This window comes from Amphiprion ocellaris, chromosome 14 (assembly GCF_022539595.1).
Source record: "Amphiprion ocellaris isolate individual 3 ecotype Okinawa chromosome 14, ASM2253959v1, whole genome shotgun sequence".
NCBI classification, from domain to species: domain Eukaryota; kingdom Metazoa; phylum Chordata; class Actinopteri; family Pomacentridae; genus Amphiprion; species Amphiprion ocellaris.
The window spans coordinates 19,515,455-19,532,244 of NC_072779.1; the positions used below are offsets into that span (position 1 = coordinate 19,515,455).

Here is a 16,790-nt window from a genome sequence, read left to right on the forward strand (position 1 = left end):
TGTTGTTGAATGAATGAATTTCTGAAATTCTATTACATCAACAAAAACACAAAAAAGCCACTGGGAAAAAAATTATTAAGGCAACCTGTTTTTTTTAAATGACATCTTTGACAACCATTTAATTTGTGTTCATAATTACAGCAGTTCAGCACAACGCATAAACATTCCTTTCAAATAAGAAGGAACAACTCAATGTGTATGAGCAATTAACTTTAAAACTAGCTTATCCTACCAATTAGTAGGTAAATTGAGTTGAGTTTTAACTCTTGACCAAAGCCTACTGTAGTAAGAAAAAGGGTTCTCTGTGCACCTTTCAGCAAAATGTAGCACAATCTGTGCAAACAGACCAGTGTTTACTGTGTCTTCATCAAAGTCAAAATGGACAAAGACATGAGGCAAACAAATACAGTCGATGTAAGCCAGATGTACAATTGTCACTAGATAGTTGGTTGAACGAGGTTTCAAAACTATCAAATGATAAATCCAAGCGTGGGAGTTGCTAATTCTAATTTCTGGCATTTTAAACAAAGATTCTGTCTTCTGCAGCACAGAATATCATCCTTTAAAACAGCATGTGTTACTGACGCTGCTAACATATTGTACATGTATATAGACTATGTTGCAGATAAACTGTCCAGTGTTTATAGAAGACACACAGATGTGTTTACAACATCAGTAAATTCTACAGTTACAGCACAGTTGTAGATTTTGTGTCTTTCATCCTGTCCATGTTTACAGTATTGGTTAGTTCAGTATTGGTAGTGATGAACTCCATTCAAGAACTAAATGACACGTCTCAGGAATTCAGGACATCTGGATGGAAATGGGAGGTGAAGGGGGCTGAGAAAGGTTTAGCAATATGTTGAGCTGAGGTGAAGAAGGATTTGAATAACATCACTGACAAAAAACATAGAGTTCAGTAGAGTTTACTGCATTGGATCTGTGAATATATCACAAAGAAACTACAACAGCACACATTTAGTCAAGACAAGTCACTATTATTTATAGTATGCATTTAAAGCAACATTTAGTAGATTGTACCAGAATGCTTTCCATTTGATAAATACGATAAACATTCGTCATATTTTAAAATGTATTTTGTTATTTATAACACCCTAGAATATTGTAGAGAGAAACCCCATGAATGCAAAGATTCCCTCTGAGCAAACACTTGGTGCGTAGTGAGTGTCACCTCCCATTTTAATCCAGATGTGCGAAAGAAGAACTCTTTTAATATGAAGAGACCTTTGATAGAACCAGGCTGAGGGAGGGCAGCTATCTGCCTCCACTGGTTGGGGTGAGGGTGAAGGGGAGATAAAGAATAGCAGAGACACACAGATAACAAACAAGGAAACACAAACACTGGACAGGATGGTGAGGCCTGTAGCTGCAGCTCCAAAATTAGAAATACCTACAGAGAAGTACAGAGAAAGAGGACAGGATGGACAAAATGCATACTAGAGGGTAGAGAAGACAAAATGTTAATGGCATGTAATAGTATGTAATAAGAGTGCTTTTACCAGAGTGCTGTATGGAATTACATTGGTGCATTCTGTAGCTTTTCATCCACCTTTGACTAATGCTGTACATGTAGGTTTGGCTCAGCTCAGTGGTGTTTGATGAATGGCTACAAGATGTAAAGAATGCTGTCTGCCAGGCACACCATATTATTCCCCCAGTCATTATCTCTGGACTGAACTCCAGACTGAGAAAACTGGTTCGACATCTTCTTTACTGATATGAGGTAATCATATGAGAAGTGTCACTGTCTCGGCTGGACAGCTACAGTTATGAAATCCACAAGCAGACTTGCAGATTAACCCACAAAGTCCATGTATTTCTTGCAATATAATATCAGACTTGTGATCAGCGATTCAGTTTCGTGGCTGCAGGCTGGTCGCAGCCTTTCTAGTCTATTCATTACAGTAACCCAATCAGGGCTCTCAGACCTGCAATGAGTGCTGATCAATGGCTTCTCAGAGCTTTTAGCAGAATGATCTTTCAGTTCTGGGCAGGAATCCAAGTGGGCACTCAAAAAATACCAGGCCTTCATCTCTGCCTCCACCCTCCCCTCTCTGCCTCCAGTGATAACTTTCCTCTGTGTTGTATAGTGTTACAGCTCTATTTTACTGGAAGTCTGCTGCTTGGCTGCTTACCAAGTTGTTTTTTCATCTGGACACAGCTGCGTGGATTCTGCTTAGATTAAGGGGATCCTGTTATAGGCGTAGCAGAGATGATGTGCATCAATATGAAAATCACAGTGAAGAAAAGTTTTCAAGGTAAGATGGAGCGACTTGTTTCATTGCTAAATCTAAAGATATAAGTGTGAAATGTTTGTCTCGGGGTGCTCCAAATCAAGAGGGTGGAACAGACTGACAATTTCTCAGCACATTTTTTTGTGGCAGTGATAAAATAGCAGAAACCAAAACAAACCGGAGAATGAGAATGTGTTTATCTGCTTTAAGTAATGAAATGCGCCTGTATCCAGTGGACAAATGCATGCAAAAAGCAGAGACATGATAGCAGTGGTGATAGCTGCGTGCATGTTTCCTCTCAGACTGATAGCAAGTAGCCTGAAAAGCATGAGCGCACTCAGAACTCTTCCCTTCCTGAATGTCAAACCACTGAAACCACCAGCTAGAGGGAAGGAAAGCAGCAACAGAGCCAGTCTGTGTCCTCCTTTTACAGCCCTGCTCTGCAATAATTCAAGTTGGCAAATCACTACTCCTTAGGAAATTCCTGTCCATGCAGTTCAAATATTAAGGGTCGTAATAAAAAGAAAAATGGATCTGTGTTTAGCCAGTACAGGAGTCACCTTGCAGCTGGGCTTCTCATCATCTTTCTGTTGCACTCATAATAACTTATAGCTTTTTGTGACTCCTGGATGTCATGATATGCAGGAAAAATATGTTCTGATGAGGCAAAAATGGCCTGTGCTATTGTATAGTAGGCCTCCAATGCTGCTTGAATAGGAAACCAAGAGTAATACAATAGGAAAAAAATGCAAAATGTGTTTTACATAAGATTTGTTGTCTTTGTTCATGTGGTTAAGTTACATTTCTTTAGTTTCTTTACCCAAATCAAACAAAACCAGCACAATAGAAGAGACACATTATGCTTATTGGTCTGTATTTGAGCTAAAAGGTGTTTAAATGATACCAACTACAACAGCAAAAACAGAGTTTGCTTCTTGCAGGCAAGTAACCTGTGAATATTCTGACTTAAATTCATATTTTACATTTCAGTTAACAAGTGTGAACCTTGCAATGTCTCAATATTTGAAGGATAAGAAGTTATTCAGTTGTTCCTTGTGGTCTGAGAAATACACATATCTATTATGGAAAAATACACTGATGAATTTGATATCAAACCACCATTTTATCTGACATACTGTGTTATTTTTCAAAAATAAAAAGTGCCTTTAAAATTTGTACCACGTGGTGCAAACATTTGACAAGTTACAGCTGGATTATTGAGCACTCATTAATAGTCTACTTGTGGCATTCAAATACAATTGGAATTCTTTGCACTGATGTCTGGGACGGGAAACATCTGGTACTCAATTAAAATTAGACTGTTTATCTGAAGATATAAGATGTATGAACAACTGATGGTAATTTTTTTGCAAAATAACTAACATACACGTGTTGTTAGGGTCATTCTTGGGAACCTATTGGGAACTAAGCCCTTCCCAGCATTCTTTTAGTTAAATCTCATAATTTTCCCATTTTCAAGTTATTTTACAGTAAAATTGATATAAAATGTACAACATTTTGCTCTAGGCAAAGTAAGGCCATCCCACTGTGTTCTATGCTCAGCTGATGATCCACATTATTATCACACCGAGACCAGCGGTTCTCTAACTGTGTGCCTTGGAAATAGTCCTATTAATGATGATCTACAGCTATACATTTATGTTCTCCTGGTGCCTGCATGGATTTGCTTTGGCCTCCTCCCACAGTACAAAAACATGCATGTCAGGTTAATTACTGATTCAAAATTGGCTGCAGTAGTGAGTTTCAAAGTTTATTTCTATGGCCCTTTACAACAGCCCAAAGTGCTTCACAGTGAAAAACAAGAGAATAACTTAAAAACAATACAGTAACTTAAAACAGGACAAACAATCACACTCGCACTCACACCTACGGGTAAATTTAGAATAATCAGTTAGCCTCAGCATATTGAGTGTGAGGTGTCAGGGATGAACTACCTTCTTACAAAACATTATGAACAACCTGAAATTTCTTAAGAAGAGCAAATTCAATTTCAACAACATTATGCCTCAGTTTATCATTTACACATTACAACTTCCAGATCACAGTGGATCTACAAAGGCTCAGACAATTTAGTCACAAGTATCTGGAACTGAATGATACAGTATTTTGCTTCAGAATACAATAGAATATGCTTTATTGTCACTATACAGTGTACAACGAGATTGGAATGAAATGGAATTTATGGAATTTTTGATCAAAACTACAGAAGTCAGACAAAAAAATGACGGAAAACAACAAAAACAAGACAAAATATTACAAAAATTAGACAAAATGACAAAAATGAGACACAAAACGACAAAAGCTGGAAACAAAATGACAAAAAAATGAGACAAACGACACAAAAAACCTCAAAAAAGAGACAAAAAATTAGGCAAAAAAATCACAAAGCGACAAAAAATGCACAAACGACACAACCCAGACAAAAAAGACAGAACGACAAAAACGAGACAAAAAAATTACACAACTGACAAAACAAGACAAAAAATTACACAAAGAACACAAATGAGACAAAAATGACAAAAGCACGAAACAAAAAAGACAAATGCTGCTGCTTTGTGCTGGTGGCGTTGTTAGGCTATTGCCCTGTTTTCTGTATAGCTGAGGATCTAAATACTTTTGTGTGTGTGTGTGTGTGTGTGTGTGTGTGTGTGTGTGTGTGTGTGTGTGTGTGTGTGTGTGTGTGTGTGTGTGTGTGTGTGTGTGTTTTTAAAACAAACATAAGGATAATAATAAAAACATAGCTCTGGATGTATTCATCTGTCATTCCAATCATGCGTTAAAGCCTTCAAAATGAATATCACACAATTTCTCAAAATTGGTTAAGCAATTATTTTACTGTCACTAAAATTCTGATCTGTTAACTGAAGTCCAAGCATTTTACTTTGATGTGAAATGTTTTGTTGTGGTGTTTTTTTCTGTTTCACAGTCTCACAGGGAGATATTAGCAGCAGTAATCAAAATATGCAACAGCCAGGCAAAAATGAGAACACATTTATGTGTTTTATAATAAGGTGCTGTTGTTAGATAAATTCTCCTGACAATATGAACAGAGTTTTTGTTAGTTATGCAGTTAGCAGATTTGCTTGAATTATTATTACTAATATTTTATTTTTTATTTGGAGTGTTTTGTTTTGTGACTTTGTGGGTAAACTCTTTCTCCTCATCAGCGTCTGCATCTCTTCTTCTGTACTCTTTAAAAGGTAGGACACCAACATTACTATTAACAGAAACAGCTTGAAATAACTTGAAAACAAAGCAGTTTTCAGATTAAGGGAACGAGTCAAGTCCCGAGTCTGACAAGATCCTAACAACGCCTCTGTGTGCTGCATTGATTTGATGTTGTCGCCATAAAAGAGGACATAGCTCACTTATCCCAGCTGCACTTGAACGCAGCACGGCTGGTTCCAGGAAGACAAAGTTTTCAGCGGAGTCGCAAACTTGTGATCCGCATCACAGTGAGAGCGCAGCGTGGCTGTCAGCTGTGTCTGTGGGAGGCTGAAGATGGTCAGAAAGTGGTCGAGTTAATACCGACAGAGAGTTTAGTTGTCAGAAAGCAGAGGAGGACAGCAGAAGGTGGATATATCCGACAGACCTCCGCTGACTGGCACTGAAGGCAGAACAGTTAGCTTCAACGGCTCTCCCAGGCTGCCGCCTCAACATCAGTATGTGGGAACAGGAGGAATTCGCTAAACACTGGAGAAATGAATTTCCCGACGGAGAGGTCCCCGAAATGGAGTTAAACTCCGTGGAGGACATCGAGTCCGAGCTGGAGACGTGTAAAAGCAACCTGAAGCGGCTCCAGAAGGCTCTGGCGGAGGAGAAATTCAAGGTGATCTACCTGCAGACCACCATGGCTCGACAGAGGAGGAGCGACCCGGAAAGGTTTGAAGGCAAAGACGAAAACTTTAATGCCGACACGTTTGGCTTCTCTAAGACCGGGAATGTCAGGAAACCACCGCGTCGGGACGATGAGGGCGGCAGGGAGAGGACCAAGGTGTCCGACCCTGGAGGCGTGAAGCTCCACGCGGCAGGTAACACAGCGGGGCTCTCCGCCGTCTTCGGCCGGGAACGGAGCAGGTTCAGCGGGAAGACAGGTAAGCCCGTCCCCATCCCCGTCCCGCCGGTGAAGCCCACCTTCCAGAGACTGGAGGTGGACTCGGCCTCCGTCCGTCAAATCAATGACAACGAGGAGAGCAGCGACCGAGAATATGAAGATGCAGAGCTCAATGAGAATTTCGTCAGGAATAACTTATTGGCACCGAAGAGCGGCGGAAGGGACAACCAGAGGACGTCCAACGTCTACCGGGATAACCGGCGGCCTTTCCGCCACAGCAGGGACTTTGACTCCGGTGACGACGGAAGACTGTCACCGTCCTTCCCGCAGATCCTCCGCAGACCCTCCCGGGGCTCCGGGTGCAGCACCCCGGACAGGAGGAGTGATGGCTACCTGAGCTCCGACCATGACGACTCCTCCTCTGCAGGTACAGTCAGCACTGCTGCTGGTAATGGTTAGAAAAGAAGAAACACAAATATAAGCGTTCAATATTGCACCAATGGCATGACATAACAGCACAGCAGTGCGATCAATCACAGTTATCACAGTGTTGATTTACAGGGGAAAGGCCAGAGAAGCCCTGGGTGATAATCTGGCTGAAGTAGAGTTAATGCATTTTAAATGAGCCAAGGGACCTGAATTTAGGGAACTTAAGACAAAAGAGAACTGAAGCATCTTTACAGATGGCAGCATGCTTCTACTTTAAGAAATTATATGGCATCTTTTCATAGAAAGGGAGGTTTTGTCAAATAATGCAAGCTGTGATGGCTTCAGTGTGCGCTCACGGACCGGCTACTCAATATTTTTGTTGCACAGCCTCATTCACTGTCCTCCAGTACACAGTGTTCCCCAATTGATCAACAGTGTTATGTGATGTATTTATTTATCTCTGGCTCTTGCTTCCTCCTGTCCGGCCCCTCCATTTGGAGCGGACATCGTGACACAAAAGAGTTTGGCTCAGGACCCGACCCAAAGTAAACTAAAAGTGGTGCTGTAGATGTCAGACTGACATAAAGGAACTAACACCTAGTATCACAAAGTCTGCTGTAAGACATACTTTGTAGGTACTGGCAAAACAGGAAAAGTTAGCAACATTAGTACGGATGGAGAAGTCATTTGTTTTGTAAAGCCATGCTCGAGCATGTTGGGTTTTCAGTCATGTATATTAGTGGTTTACCTCAAACTAGGCTCCTACAGTATGTGAACTGAAAACTTGCATGCTGTTTCACTACTGTATGCAGTAACTTCTTTCTGTGAAGTAGTCTGCATTAGGTAGTCTGTCTTGCTTGACCTTTTGCAACTGGGGTTTGACCTTTGGGAACAAATATTTTTTTCAGCCTTTATTTAATCTTGGAATAAACAACTGAGCCTTGCAAACACAAACTGAAGACACTTAAACAAGTATATAAAATGTTGAATTGACATTTAACACCGCACATCACTGAAGAACAATGTAGATATATTAAGAAAACCATTAAATCTTTTAAAAACATCATTCAACAGAAGCTTAAACTGTGTTAAGCTTATACATTTACTGAACCCAAGGAAGCCCTACTAGGGGAAAGCAGTGGGATGTCAGAGGAAATGCAGTTGTGTGAATGAGTATGGTAACCCATCTTTCCATTTTTAAGTCTTAAAAGTAATGCTAACTAACTTGATAGTTTTAGCATAGCTTTGTAAATACAGAAAAAAGATTTGTTCCCTTCGAGTAGGAAGTGATGGCCAGCCAAGCATGTCTCCAAGGATTCAGAGAAGGGTTCTGAAACTGTCACCTGTAATAAATTGAAGCTCTAGCTAAGAGGTCTGTAGTGGTGTTACATCAGCCTCAAAGGAGCTGCAGTTTAGTTGGGGAAAAAAAACAGACAGCAGCTCCTGTTATATGTTTTTAAAAGTGGTTCTCCATGCTTTTGTTGCCATGTTACCCACTGCAGTTATTAGAAGATTCACAATCCTTCCCCCTCCTCATGCAATGTCAGGCAGGTGCTGCTTGACGCAATATCCTGCGAGTTCACTGGTGGGCTAAACACCACACAGATTTCAACTTCTAGTATGACTGTGATCGTAGCGGCAAAGAATGTGGGATACAACACCCTCTTCCGTTAAGAAAACCAGAATCAGAGAGGTGAAAATGAATTGGAAACATTTTATCTGTCCAGAGAAAAAGCTCTAAAACTTAAATCCACTGATTAAAGTCATAAAGACAAGTGAGATGGAAACAGCCAGAAAATTGTCTTGGTAGTGAAAGTAATGAAGTTTTTTTTTTTTTTTTTGATCATCAAATTCACTAATTAACTCTGTGAATCAGTTATGCAAAAATATGTTGCCACTCTTAATGCTATAGCTATTTTAAAAGGCCATTTTTGCATTTAAGCAGTGTTCTTGTCTGAATAAGGATTTGTGCATCATAAACTTGAAAGCCAACATGAATTTGACAATGCACATTTAGATTTTTACTGCTATAATGCACAAGCATGACAATCTGACTTGGTTAACTGTTTAATTTTGGAGGTCACTGTGTCTTTATTTGTATGAAAGTTACTGATGATCTTTAGGCTACAAGTAGAGTAAAGAGTGAGAAACTCCAGGCCATAGGGACTCAGCTTTAGGATGTGGTATGACTAACCTACCAGGGGAGCTACCAGTTCACCCCAACAGTTTGACAGTTTGGAAATGCACTTATTTGCTTTTCTCCCAAGAGTTAGATGATTGACACCACATTTATGCCTGCATGCCAAGTATGAATCTAATACAAGCTGCTGGTACGCTTAGCATAGCATAAAGACTGAAAGCAGGGGGAAACAGCTAGCCTGACGCAGTCCAAAGGTAGCAAGACCTCCCAACCATTAACTTTATGTCTTAATAAACTTTTGTTTATTTTGCATACAATTAAAAGTGTAGTTTGATTCCAGTCAGTGCAGAATTACAATCGCTAAAAATTTATTTGCAAAAAACTGTCTGACGGCGGCAGAAGTTAAGTGTTTTAATAGTTGGGCCTCTAATGATTATTACATAATCATCTGAAGGCCATTATTGGAGCTGACTGCAGTCTTTTTGTATCATCATTAAAACAGTGTCCATTCACCTGTATAAAAAAACTAGATGAAGGTAACAGAAATGTCATATTTCAGTCACTACTTCCACATCGTTTTCTACCATTTGCGCACTGTTCTTCTGCTGTGTTTTTAATCACACCAGCTAATTATCTCAAGACACGTAACCCCTAATTGGACTGCACTTATCTCAGCATATATTGACATTTGTGCAATAACTGTACAGTTGTGGACACCTTTTAGTTTTAAACCAAGTGCAAAAGAAGCCCCAAATAACAAGGAGGAGACAAGGAACTTCAGGAAAATGTGGTTGCATTCAAAAGCATGTATACCACTAATCTAAAGCTGATGGCACCATAACATTGAGAGAAGAAGAGAATTAAACCATGAATCCCTGTTATTTTTATTCTCTCCACATGAAAATGCAACAACACAACTGTGTTCCTGTCAGGAGCATCTGTCCACATACCTAACTCTCACCAAGCAAGTAAATAAACAGATTTCCCAAAATGCCAAACAGTTATTTTTAAGGCTTTTGTGTACATCGGTAATGCATACATTGATAAAACCAATGATTTGTTGTTCTGCTAGTAGTCATAGTTTTTGTTCTGAAGTTGTAGGGCTAGTACAGTGGGGCCTAAAACATTCCTTTTATTCACTGCCCCCAGAGAAAAAGGCACTACGAGTTAAATAAACAATATGGAGACTAATCCAGGAAGCAGGATTCACACAGATGCTGTGGCGTTACTTTTAGACTTCCTCAAAAAGAAGTGTGGCAATATTGGCCGAGATTGTCTACGTGTCGTGAGTCAAAGTTAATGACTAAGTTAAACATGAGACGAGATTGAGGAAGGCTTTCCAAACAAACATCTGTGACATATCCATGTGTCCCAGTCTGTTCTGTCCTTTTAATATTAAAGGATAATTGTTAGTTAGCTCAAAGTTGAATTTTTACTGTTCTGCTGATGGCATTCAACAACAACTTCAGGGATTTGGTGGATATGAACTGGTCTGAATGATTTAAAAAAAAAAAAAAAAGGTTTAGGGAACTGACAGGTTTTACACTTTGGGCCAGAAACCTCAAAATAGAGAAGTATTAGTAACATCCAGACACTAGTGCTAGGAAAACTGACGCTCAGGCACTGTTACATTAGATGGTGAAATGATTTTAAGCAGAAGAGGAAATTTTTCCATTTTGAAATGCTATTTTGCAAATAAACATGATTGTGTCGGAAAAGGATTGAAAAATACAAATGCTAGTCTTGTATGTCAAATACAAAGATGGAGGATCCGAGTCAAAGACAGGAACACACCTGCTGAGTTTTCCAGTCATGACCCACTGTTTGCTGTTCCACTGGAGCAGGTCAGTGGGTGTATTTTCCCATAAACCTGTGGGTCAGTGAGGTAAAGCACTTACTGTAAGTCTCTTAATCTATTCCATCTTTGTTGTCCCACAGGATATTGATGTTTTGCTCTGACAGCTGGGATAATCAGTGGAAAGACTTTAATTGTGGTTAAAAACAATGGAGGGTGTGTGGACCTGTGGGAAGAACTGGAGGTATTTTTCGGTGGCCTCTGCTCATTTGGCTCTGAGGTCAAGCTTTTTAATTGAAGTAACAACCATGATCCGGCCTCCTGGTCTCTCCACATTATGGGATGTAGTCGTCTCTTACACATGAGCGGTGGGCTCATGCCTGGGGTCTTGCTCATGCTGGTGCCTTTGTGCAATGTGCGTCTGCTGGGAAGAGGTCGTCCATCAGGCCATGTGAGTCTGAGGCCATCGCTCTGTCTTCTCTGTGTGGTTCCTGATTCACCTCTGATTCACAGCACTGTTGATCTAAATGTGGAGACTGCAGTAGGCATTGTTGTGTTATTGATGATGTTGTTTAATCAACAATCTCACGTAGCAAGTCTGAAAATTCAAAATATTCCTAATCACTGTTCTGCAGGTCAGCATGCAGCAGACTACTTGAAGTGATGGACCAACTCCAGTTTTCAGCTATTCAAGCTATTTGAAGGATTTTAATTTGGAAGCATCTGTTTTTTATTGAGCGCAAGCAAAATAAGGTTTAAGTGTGTTACCATGTGTATTGTTTATCACAGCAACCTTGATCTCCATAGAGAAATATTTTTTTTCATTCTCAAAGTAAAACTGAAGGACTTGCTGGTTAATTGAGTTCATTGTTCTTTCGTCATATTGCCAGCAGAATGGCGCAGCTAAGAAGGCTGATTCCTGTTCCTCTTACCTATAGCACATTTCTTTTTTAAGCCTCTGGTAGCTCAGAAAATAGACAGGAAAGAAGACTGAAACATTCACATACAGTTTGTTTGCATTGGAAATGTAGCAGTTTTACAAGAGATTTTGTATTCAAATTTTAATTTCTGTCAAACTGACATGAGAAAGGCCCTTTTATGGCAGTTATTTTTTTAAAAATTCTGTGTGGGAAGCATGTTAAGTCATCACATATTCATCCATTCATCCATTATCTTTACACTGCTTCCTCTGTGGAGGGTTGCAGGGGATCTGGAGTCTATCCCAGCTGACTCGGGGTGAAAGGCAGGGTACAACCTGGACAGGTCACCAGTCCATCACAGGGCCAACACAAAGAGACAAACAAGCATGGACACTCACATTCACACCTATGGACAATTTCTAATTAGACGTTAACCTCAGCATGTCTTTGGACTGTGGGAGGAAGCTGTAGAACCTGTAGAAAACCATTGCAGGCACAAAGTCAGCATACAAACTTAACACAGAAAGGCTCCAGTCAACCTAGAGATTCAACCCCATGACCTTCCTGCTGTGAGGCAACAGTGCTAGTCACAGCACATCACAGAACTATTAATACTAATGAGGTGTCTTCTGTGGTAAGGAATATTTCAGTTCTGTATTTTGGAACCTAAACCTTGGGAGTGAATATAATGTCAAAGCATTCATTTTAGAACAACACATTTACATCATTGTAATGTGAAGAAAAACAGTTTATCTCATGGAAATTTTTGCCATTTTCACATATTTGTACAAGCAAGCACTTGATCCTCTTTGAAACAGTGTCCATTAATAGGTGATATGCTCGACCAAATGATACATACTACAGAGTTTATAGAAATAAAAAAATAATTTTATAAAAAGCACCTCCCTACATTTTTTTACACCTTCAAATCCATAATGTAAGAAACAGTGATTTCCCTAATAGTTGCCAGTGATCAGAACCTCCTTAGGGTGTGGCAGGTGGAACCTCTCTGAAGGGGTTGCTCAGCTCAAAAACCTGTGAAGGTTTACGAAGCAGACTAGCAGAATGTTGTCACTACCCCAGTAACATGTTCTACATGAAAACTGGAAACTATCTCATCACCTCAATAAAGAAACTTTAATAGGTATGTAGAACCATTCAAGAGAACCCCTTACAAGCCTGAGCCATGTTGGCCTTACCTACCTACACACAACAAGCTCCCTGAGTGCTAAAACACACCAGACATGTCTACTGTTTTTGGCTTCATTGACAGGATAGTAGAGAGAGGAAGACAGGAAAGTAGGGAGAAACGCTTGCAGCAAAGGACCATGGGCAGGATTTGAACCTATGGCTGCGGTGTGTATGGGTGGCCCGCTCAACATGTTGAGCTGCTTTCCTGAGGTCTCAATGCAAAAGCAAGATTTTTCAAATAATTTGTGGAATTCAGACACACACAATATCAGCTTTTCCTTCATGCTGCCTTTTGCGTCTTGCTGGATGTTTTGTTGCTATTGGCCATATGGAAGATTGCTACAGTGTATAGTAGTTTAAATTAGTTGAACTTTCACTAATGCATACTTTAGCTTGCCAAGCAATGTGTTGTACATGCATTTTGTTTGACACAGTGACAGGCACAGATTGGATTTCAGGGTACAGTGGTGACGCTGCTGCGTTCTGTCTGAAAGTCCTTTTATTTAAACCTCTAACATCTGTGGTCTGTTATTCTATTTGCTATTGAAATGTGCGGCATCATCATGCCAAGAACTCTCTGACGCTTTGAGAAGAAAGGCTGTGGATGCCAGTGGGCCCAGGTGTGGAACTAAGTGGTGGCCATAGCCAGCACAGACTAAAGTCTGGCCTCCCCACATTACCTGCTGTGTAGGCTGTTTAGAGGAGTACACATGTACTCATTGAACTGGAGTTACATCCAGTAACTGCTGTTTTAGTGGCAGAATTTTTTTGCGAAACTATTTCTTTACTGTGCTAGAGGACTGGTTTTACATTCCATTCAAGCACATACAACCAAGTAGTTCTGACCAACCAAAAAAAATGGTAGCAATCAAAGATTTCCCATTATTGTCATTGAACAGTAACGAGTATAGACAGCATCAAACACATCTGTTTTTATATGTAAATAACAAGTCTGTCTGTACATATTTGTATCATTTCAAATGTCTATAATCAAGGCTTAGCTGTGGATTAATCTGAAGCTCTTGTACAGACTCTTAAAGACTCTACAGATAAAATCTACTTTGAAGAGCTCTGGAAACAAACTGCTGAATGAGGCAACATTGACCCAGAACCTGCAGCTAAAAGAAAGAAACTGCAATCTGGATGGATGCAGTGTGATGTCTCAGCTAGATGGGTGTCCTGAGCAGAACAGGGACACTTTTGACAAGCGTCTTGCATGTAATTTAAACTGTAGTTGTCTAATGAACTTTTCCACAATTAAAAAAGCATGATGTTAAAAAATGGTTAAGATTTTTAATCAATTAATTTTTAATTTAAAAAAATGTAAATATGAGAGTTCACAGTGTACTTCTACATGGCAGCCTTACTTGCATAAGCAAATGATTAACTGAGTGACCAACAAAAACAATTTTGGCCTCTATCACTTCGCTACAAAAAACAAAAAAAAGAGATGTTGTGCCTCCCTAATGGTCTCAGCTTGGCCACCCATATAAAATTGTCTGGCTCCATCAGTGTATGAGACTGGCAAGGTATTTGTAAAGATGTCCAAGTGGTTTGAAATAAACGATTCCACTGTAAGGCAGCGGTGTTGATTTCAAGCGACTGCCAATTTGTCTTTGACTGGCCGCCCCAGCAAGTTCAGCACAAGAGTAGACTGCTGGGTGCAAAGAGAAGTCTCCAAGAAGCCCAGCATTTCTTCACAGGATCTGCAGGTACCATTTCAACTCTTGGTGTCAAAAATTTGCATCAACAATCAGAAAGATTTTGCACAAATCAAACCTGCATGGGAGACATTTGAATCCCGTTGAAATGTTGCGGGGGGATTTGAAACAGGCAGTTACATGCAAGAAAATCCAGAAATATCTTTCAACTGAAGGAATTGTACATGGAAGAGCGGTTCCAATTTCCAGCAAGTTGGTGTCAGACAATTCTGCATAATGGCAGCAAGTTTTTTTCTGCTAAAAGGAGCAACACCAGCTTCTGAGGGAAAGGGGGTAACCACTCTTTAACAGAGTAATGTTACATCTTTACTGAAGACACAACTGCATTCAATAGGTAATGTCCTATTAGATCCAGTGTAATGAATGTTGGTTATTTTGCAAAGTGAGATAGTGATCAAATTCAGCAATACAAAACTGAACAGACAGAGAATCACTTTCATAATTTTCCAGTTGCTTTAAAATCACATAACCCCAGACTTCAACGCTATTGACACAAATTTCTTCATAAGATGAGGAGATAATTTTCACCAAAAATCTGACACATTTCTACAGAGCAGACTATTTCATGCCAAGCTTGCGCTGTGACGTAATCTGACAATTGTTGCTAATAGGTCCAAGTTTCATGTCAGTGTACATTGCAGGTGTAATAAAAAAGAAAACAGATAATTTTTTAATAATGCTACTGCATTATTAATTGATATTTAGATAAGGGAAGTAGGTAGAGCTGAACATGTGTTCAGAAAGCAAACTTAGAGAAGAAATATGTTTTTGTCACTATCAGAAAGTGACTACAGAATATGACACACATATTTCTGCCTTCCTCTGGGTTGGCTTTCTTCCCTCAGATAAGCAGGGCTTGTCCAGGCCCGTCCTGAAAAGCATGTTCAGAAGGGGAACTATGAGCCTGTCATACTGTCTCCATTTTAGCTCTCTGTGGTGTACATGGAAGCTCAGAGTGTTTAATTTGTTTGCACTTTTCTCCTAAACCTGTGAATTACAGTTTGCAGGCTTTGAGGCCTCTTTGTATGAGATGGATGCTCACTTCTGGATTGTATGTATTATTGCTGGACAGTTTGACAGCTGCAGTTAGTGCAATGTCTTACTGCAAAGTGAAGGTTTTGCACTGTGGCAGACAGTCCACTGAGAAAAAAATCCCCACAAATCAGGGTGAATCTCTCCCTAAACACTGGTTCATCTTATTACTTCCTTGGCGACACCACTGTAAAGCTCAGGCACAGATGAAATTGTAGATGAAATTGATCACCTTGGGTTTTGGGAAATCCACATTCAACATTTGTTGCTGTTTTCTGATATCCACTGAAAACAGCCTGAACCGTGTACCACATCATGGTGCAAAATTTCCAAATTCCAAAACAAGAAATCTGGAAAGTTTCGTATTCTTTGAAACCAAAATGATTCCTTGATTAATGATTCATGACAAAAATAATTGACTATTGTGATGACTAATTAATTGTTCAAACAGTTCTTAGTTTAATTTCCAAAAATTTATACCCAACAGCTTCTCAAATGTGAGGATTTGCTGATATTTATATTTTTTTTGTCCTATGTGTTTCTAAGTTTAATATCATTCAAATTTTAAGTAGATGAACAAGCAAACAAGCTGTCACCTAGGCCCTCTGGTAAATTGGGATGGACATTGCTTCTTTGTAATTTTACACTTCTTAATATCAGAATTATTTCTGCTTGTGATCAGTTATTCATAATCAATCAATTAGCAGCGAAAGTATCTTTTGTCTTGTATCCTTAGTAGAGTCCATATGAGCAGTAATCCAATATCAGTCAGCCAGTGTATCAGTTGGGCTCTAATTACAGTTTTATTTCATATCATTGTCTCTTTTGAAAACTTTGATTTCCTATTGCATTGATGCTTGTAATTCATTCATTCATTCATTTGTAATATTATATGGCCACAATTCCTGTTTAAAATTTACCATAATAACCTCCTGTGGTTCAGTAGTGCATTCTCTAGAACAGTTTTTTTTTTAAAATAATAAAAAGCATTCTTCAAATCTAAAATCTCTTCAAAGCAAAGGCAGTTAAAGAATCCATTGCTTTAAATCCTGAAAACTAAAATACTATTTATGGTCTGACTTGTCCCTGCGTTACCTTGGTGACGAATGTGTCGTCGTGGTTGCGCAGGGAAGCAGGCAGGATGTATCTGTGATGAGGAGGAGGTGTGGGTTGTGCAGCATCATTTCTCGCATTTGAGATGGATGCAGGACTGAATGTTTGCATGTGTGCAG

General features: G+C 39.6%; 1 protein-coding gene across 2 annotated transcripts in view; it reads left to right on the plus strand.

The window, feature by feature from the left end:
• Positions 1–2,233: 2,233 nt before the first annotated feature.
• Positions 2,234–16,790, plus strand: part of abr (ABR activator of RhoGEF and GTPase) — a 169,369-nt gene continuing 154,812 nt past the window's right edge. The window contains exon 1 of one of the 2 annotated variants that reach the window (XM_035951041.2): positions 2,234–2,279. In XM_035951041.2, the coding sequence (XP_035806934.1) occupies positions 2,234–2,279 (46 nt within the window). Of the gene's footprint in view, positions 2,280–5,688; positions 6,758–16,790 lie in introns of those variants that run through there. The other variant, XM_023276341.3, reaches the window with a different exon arrangement.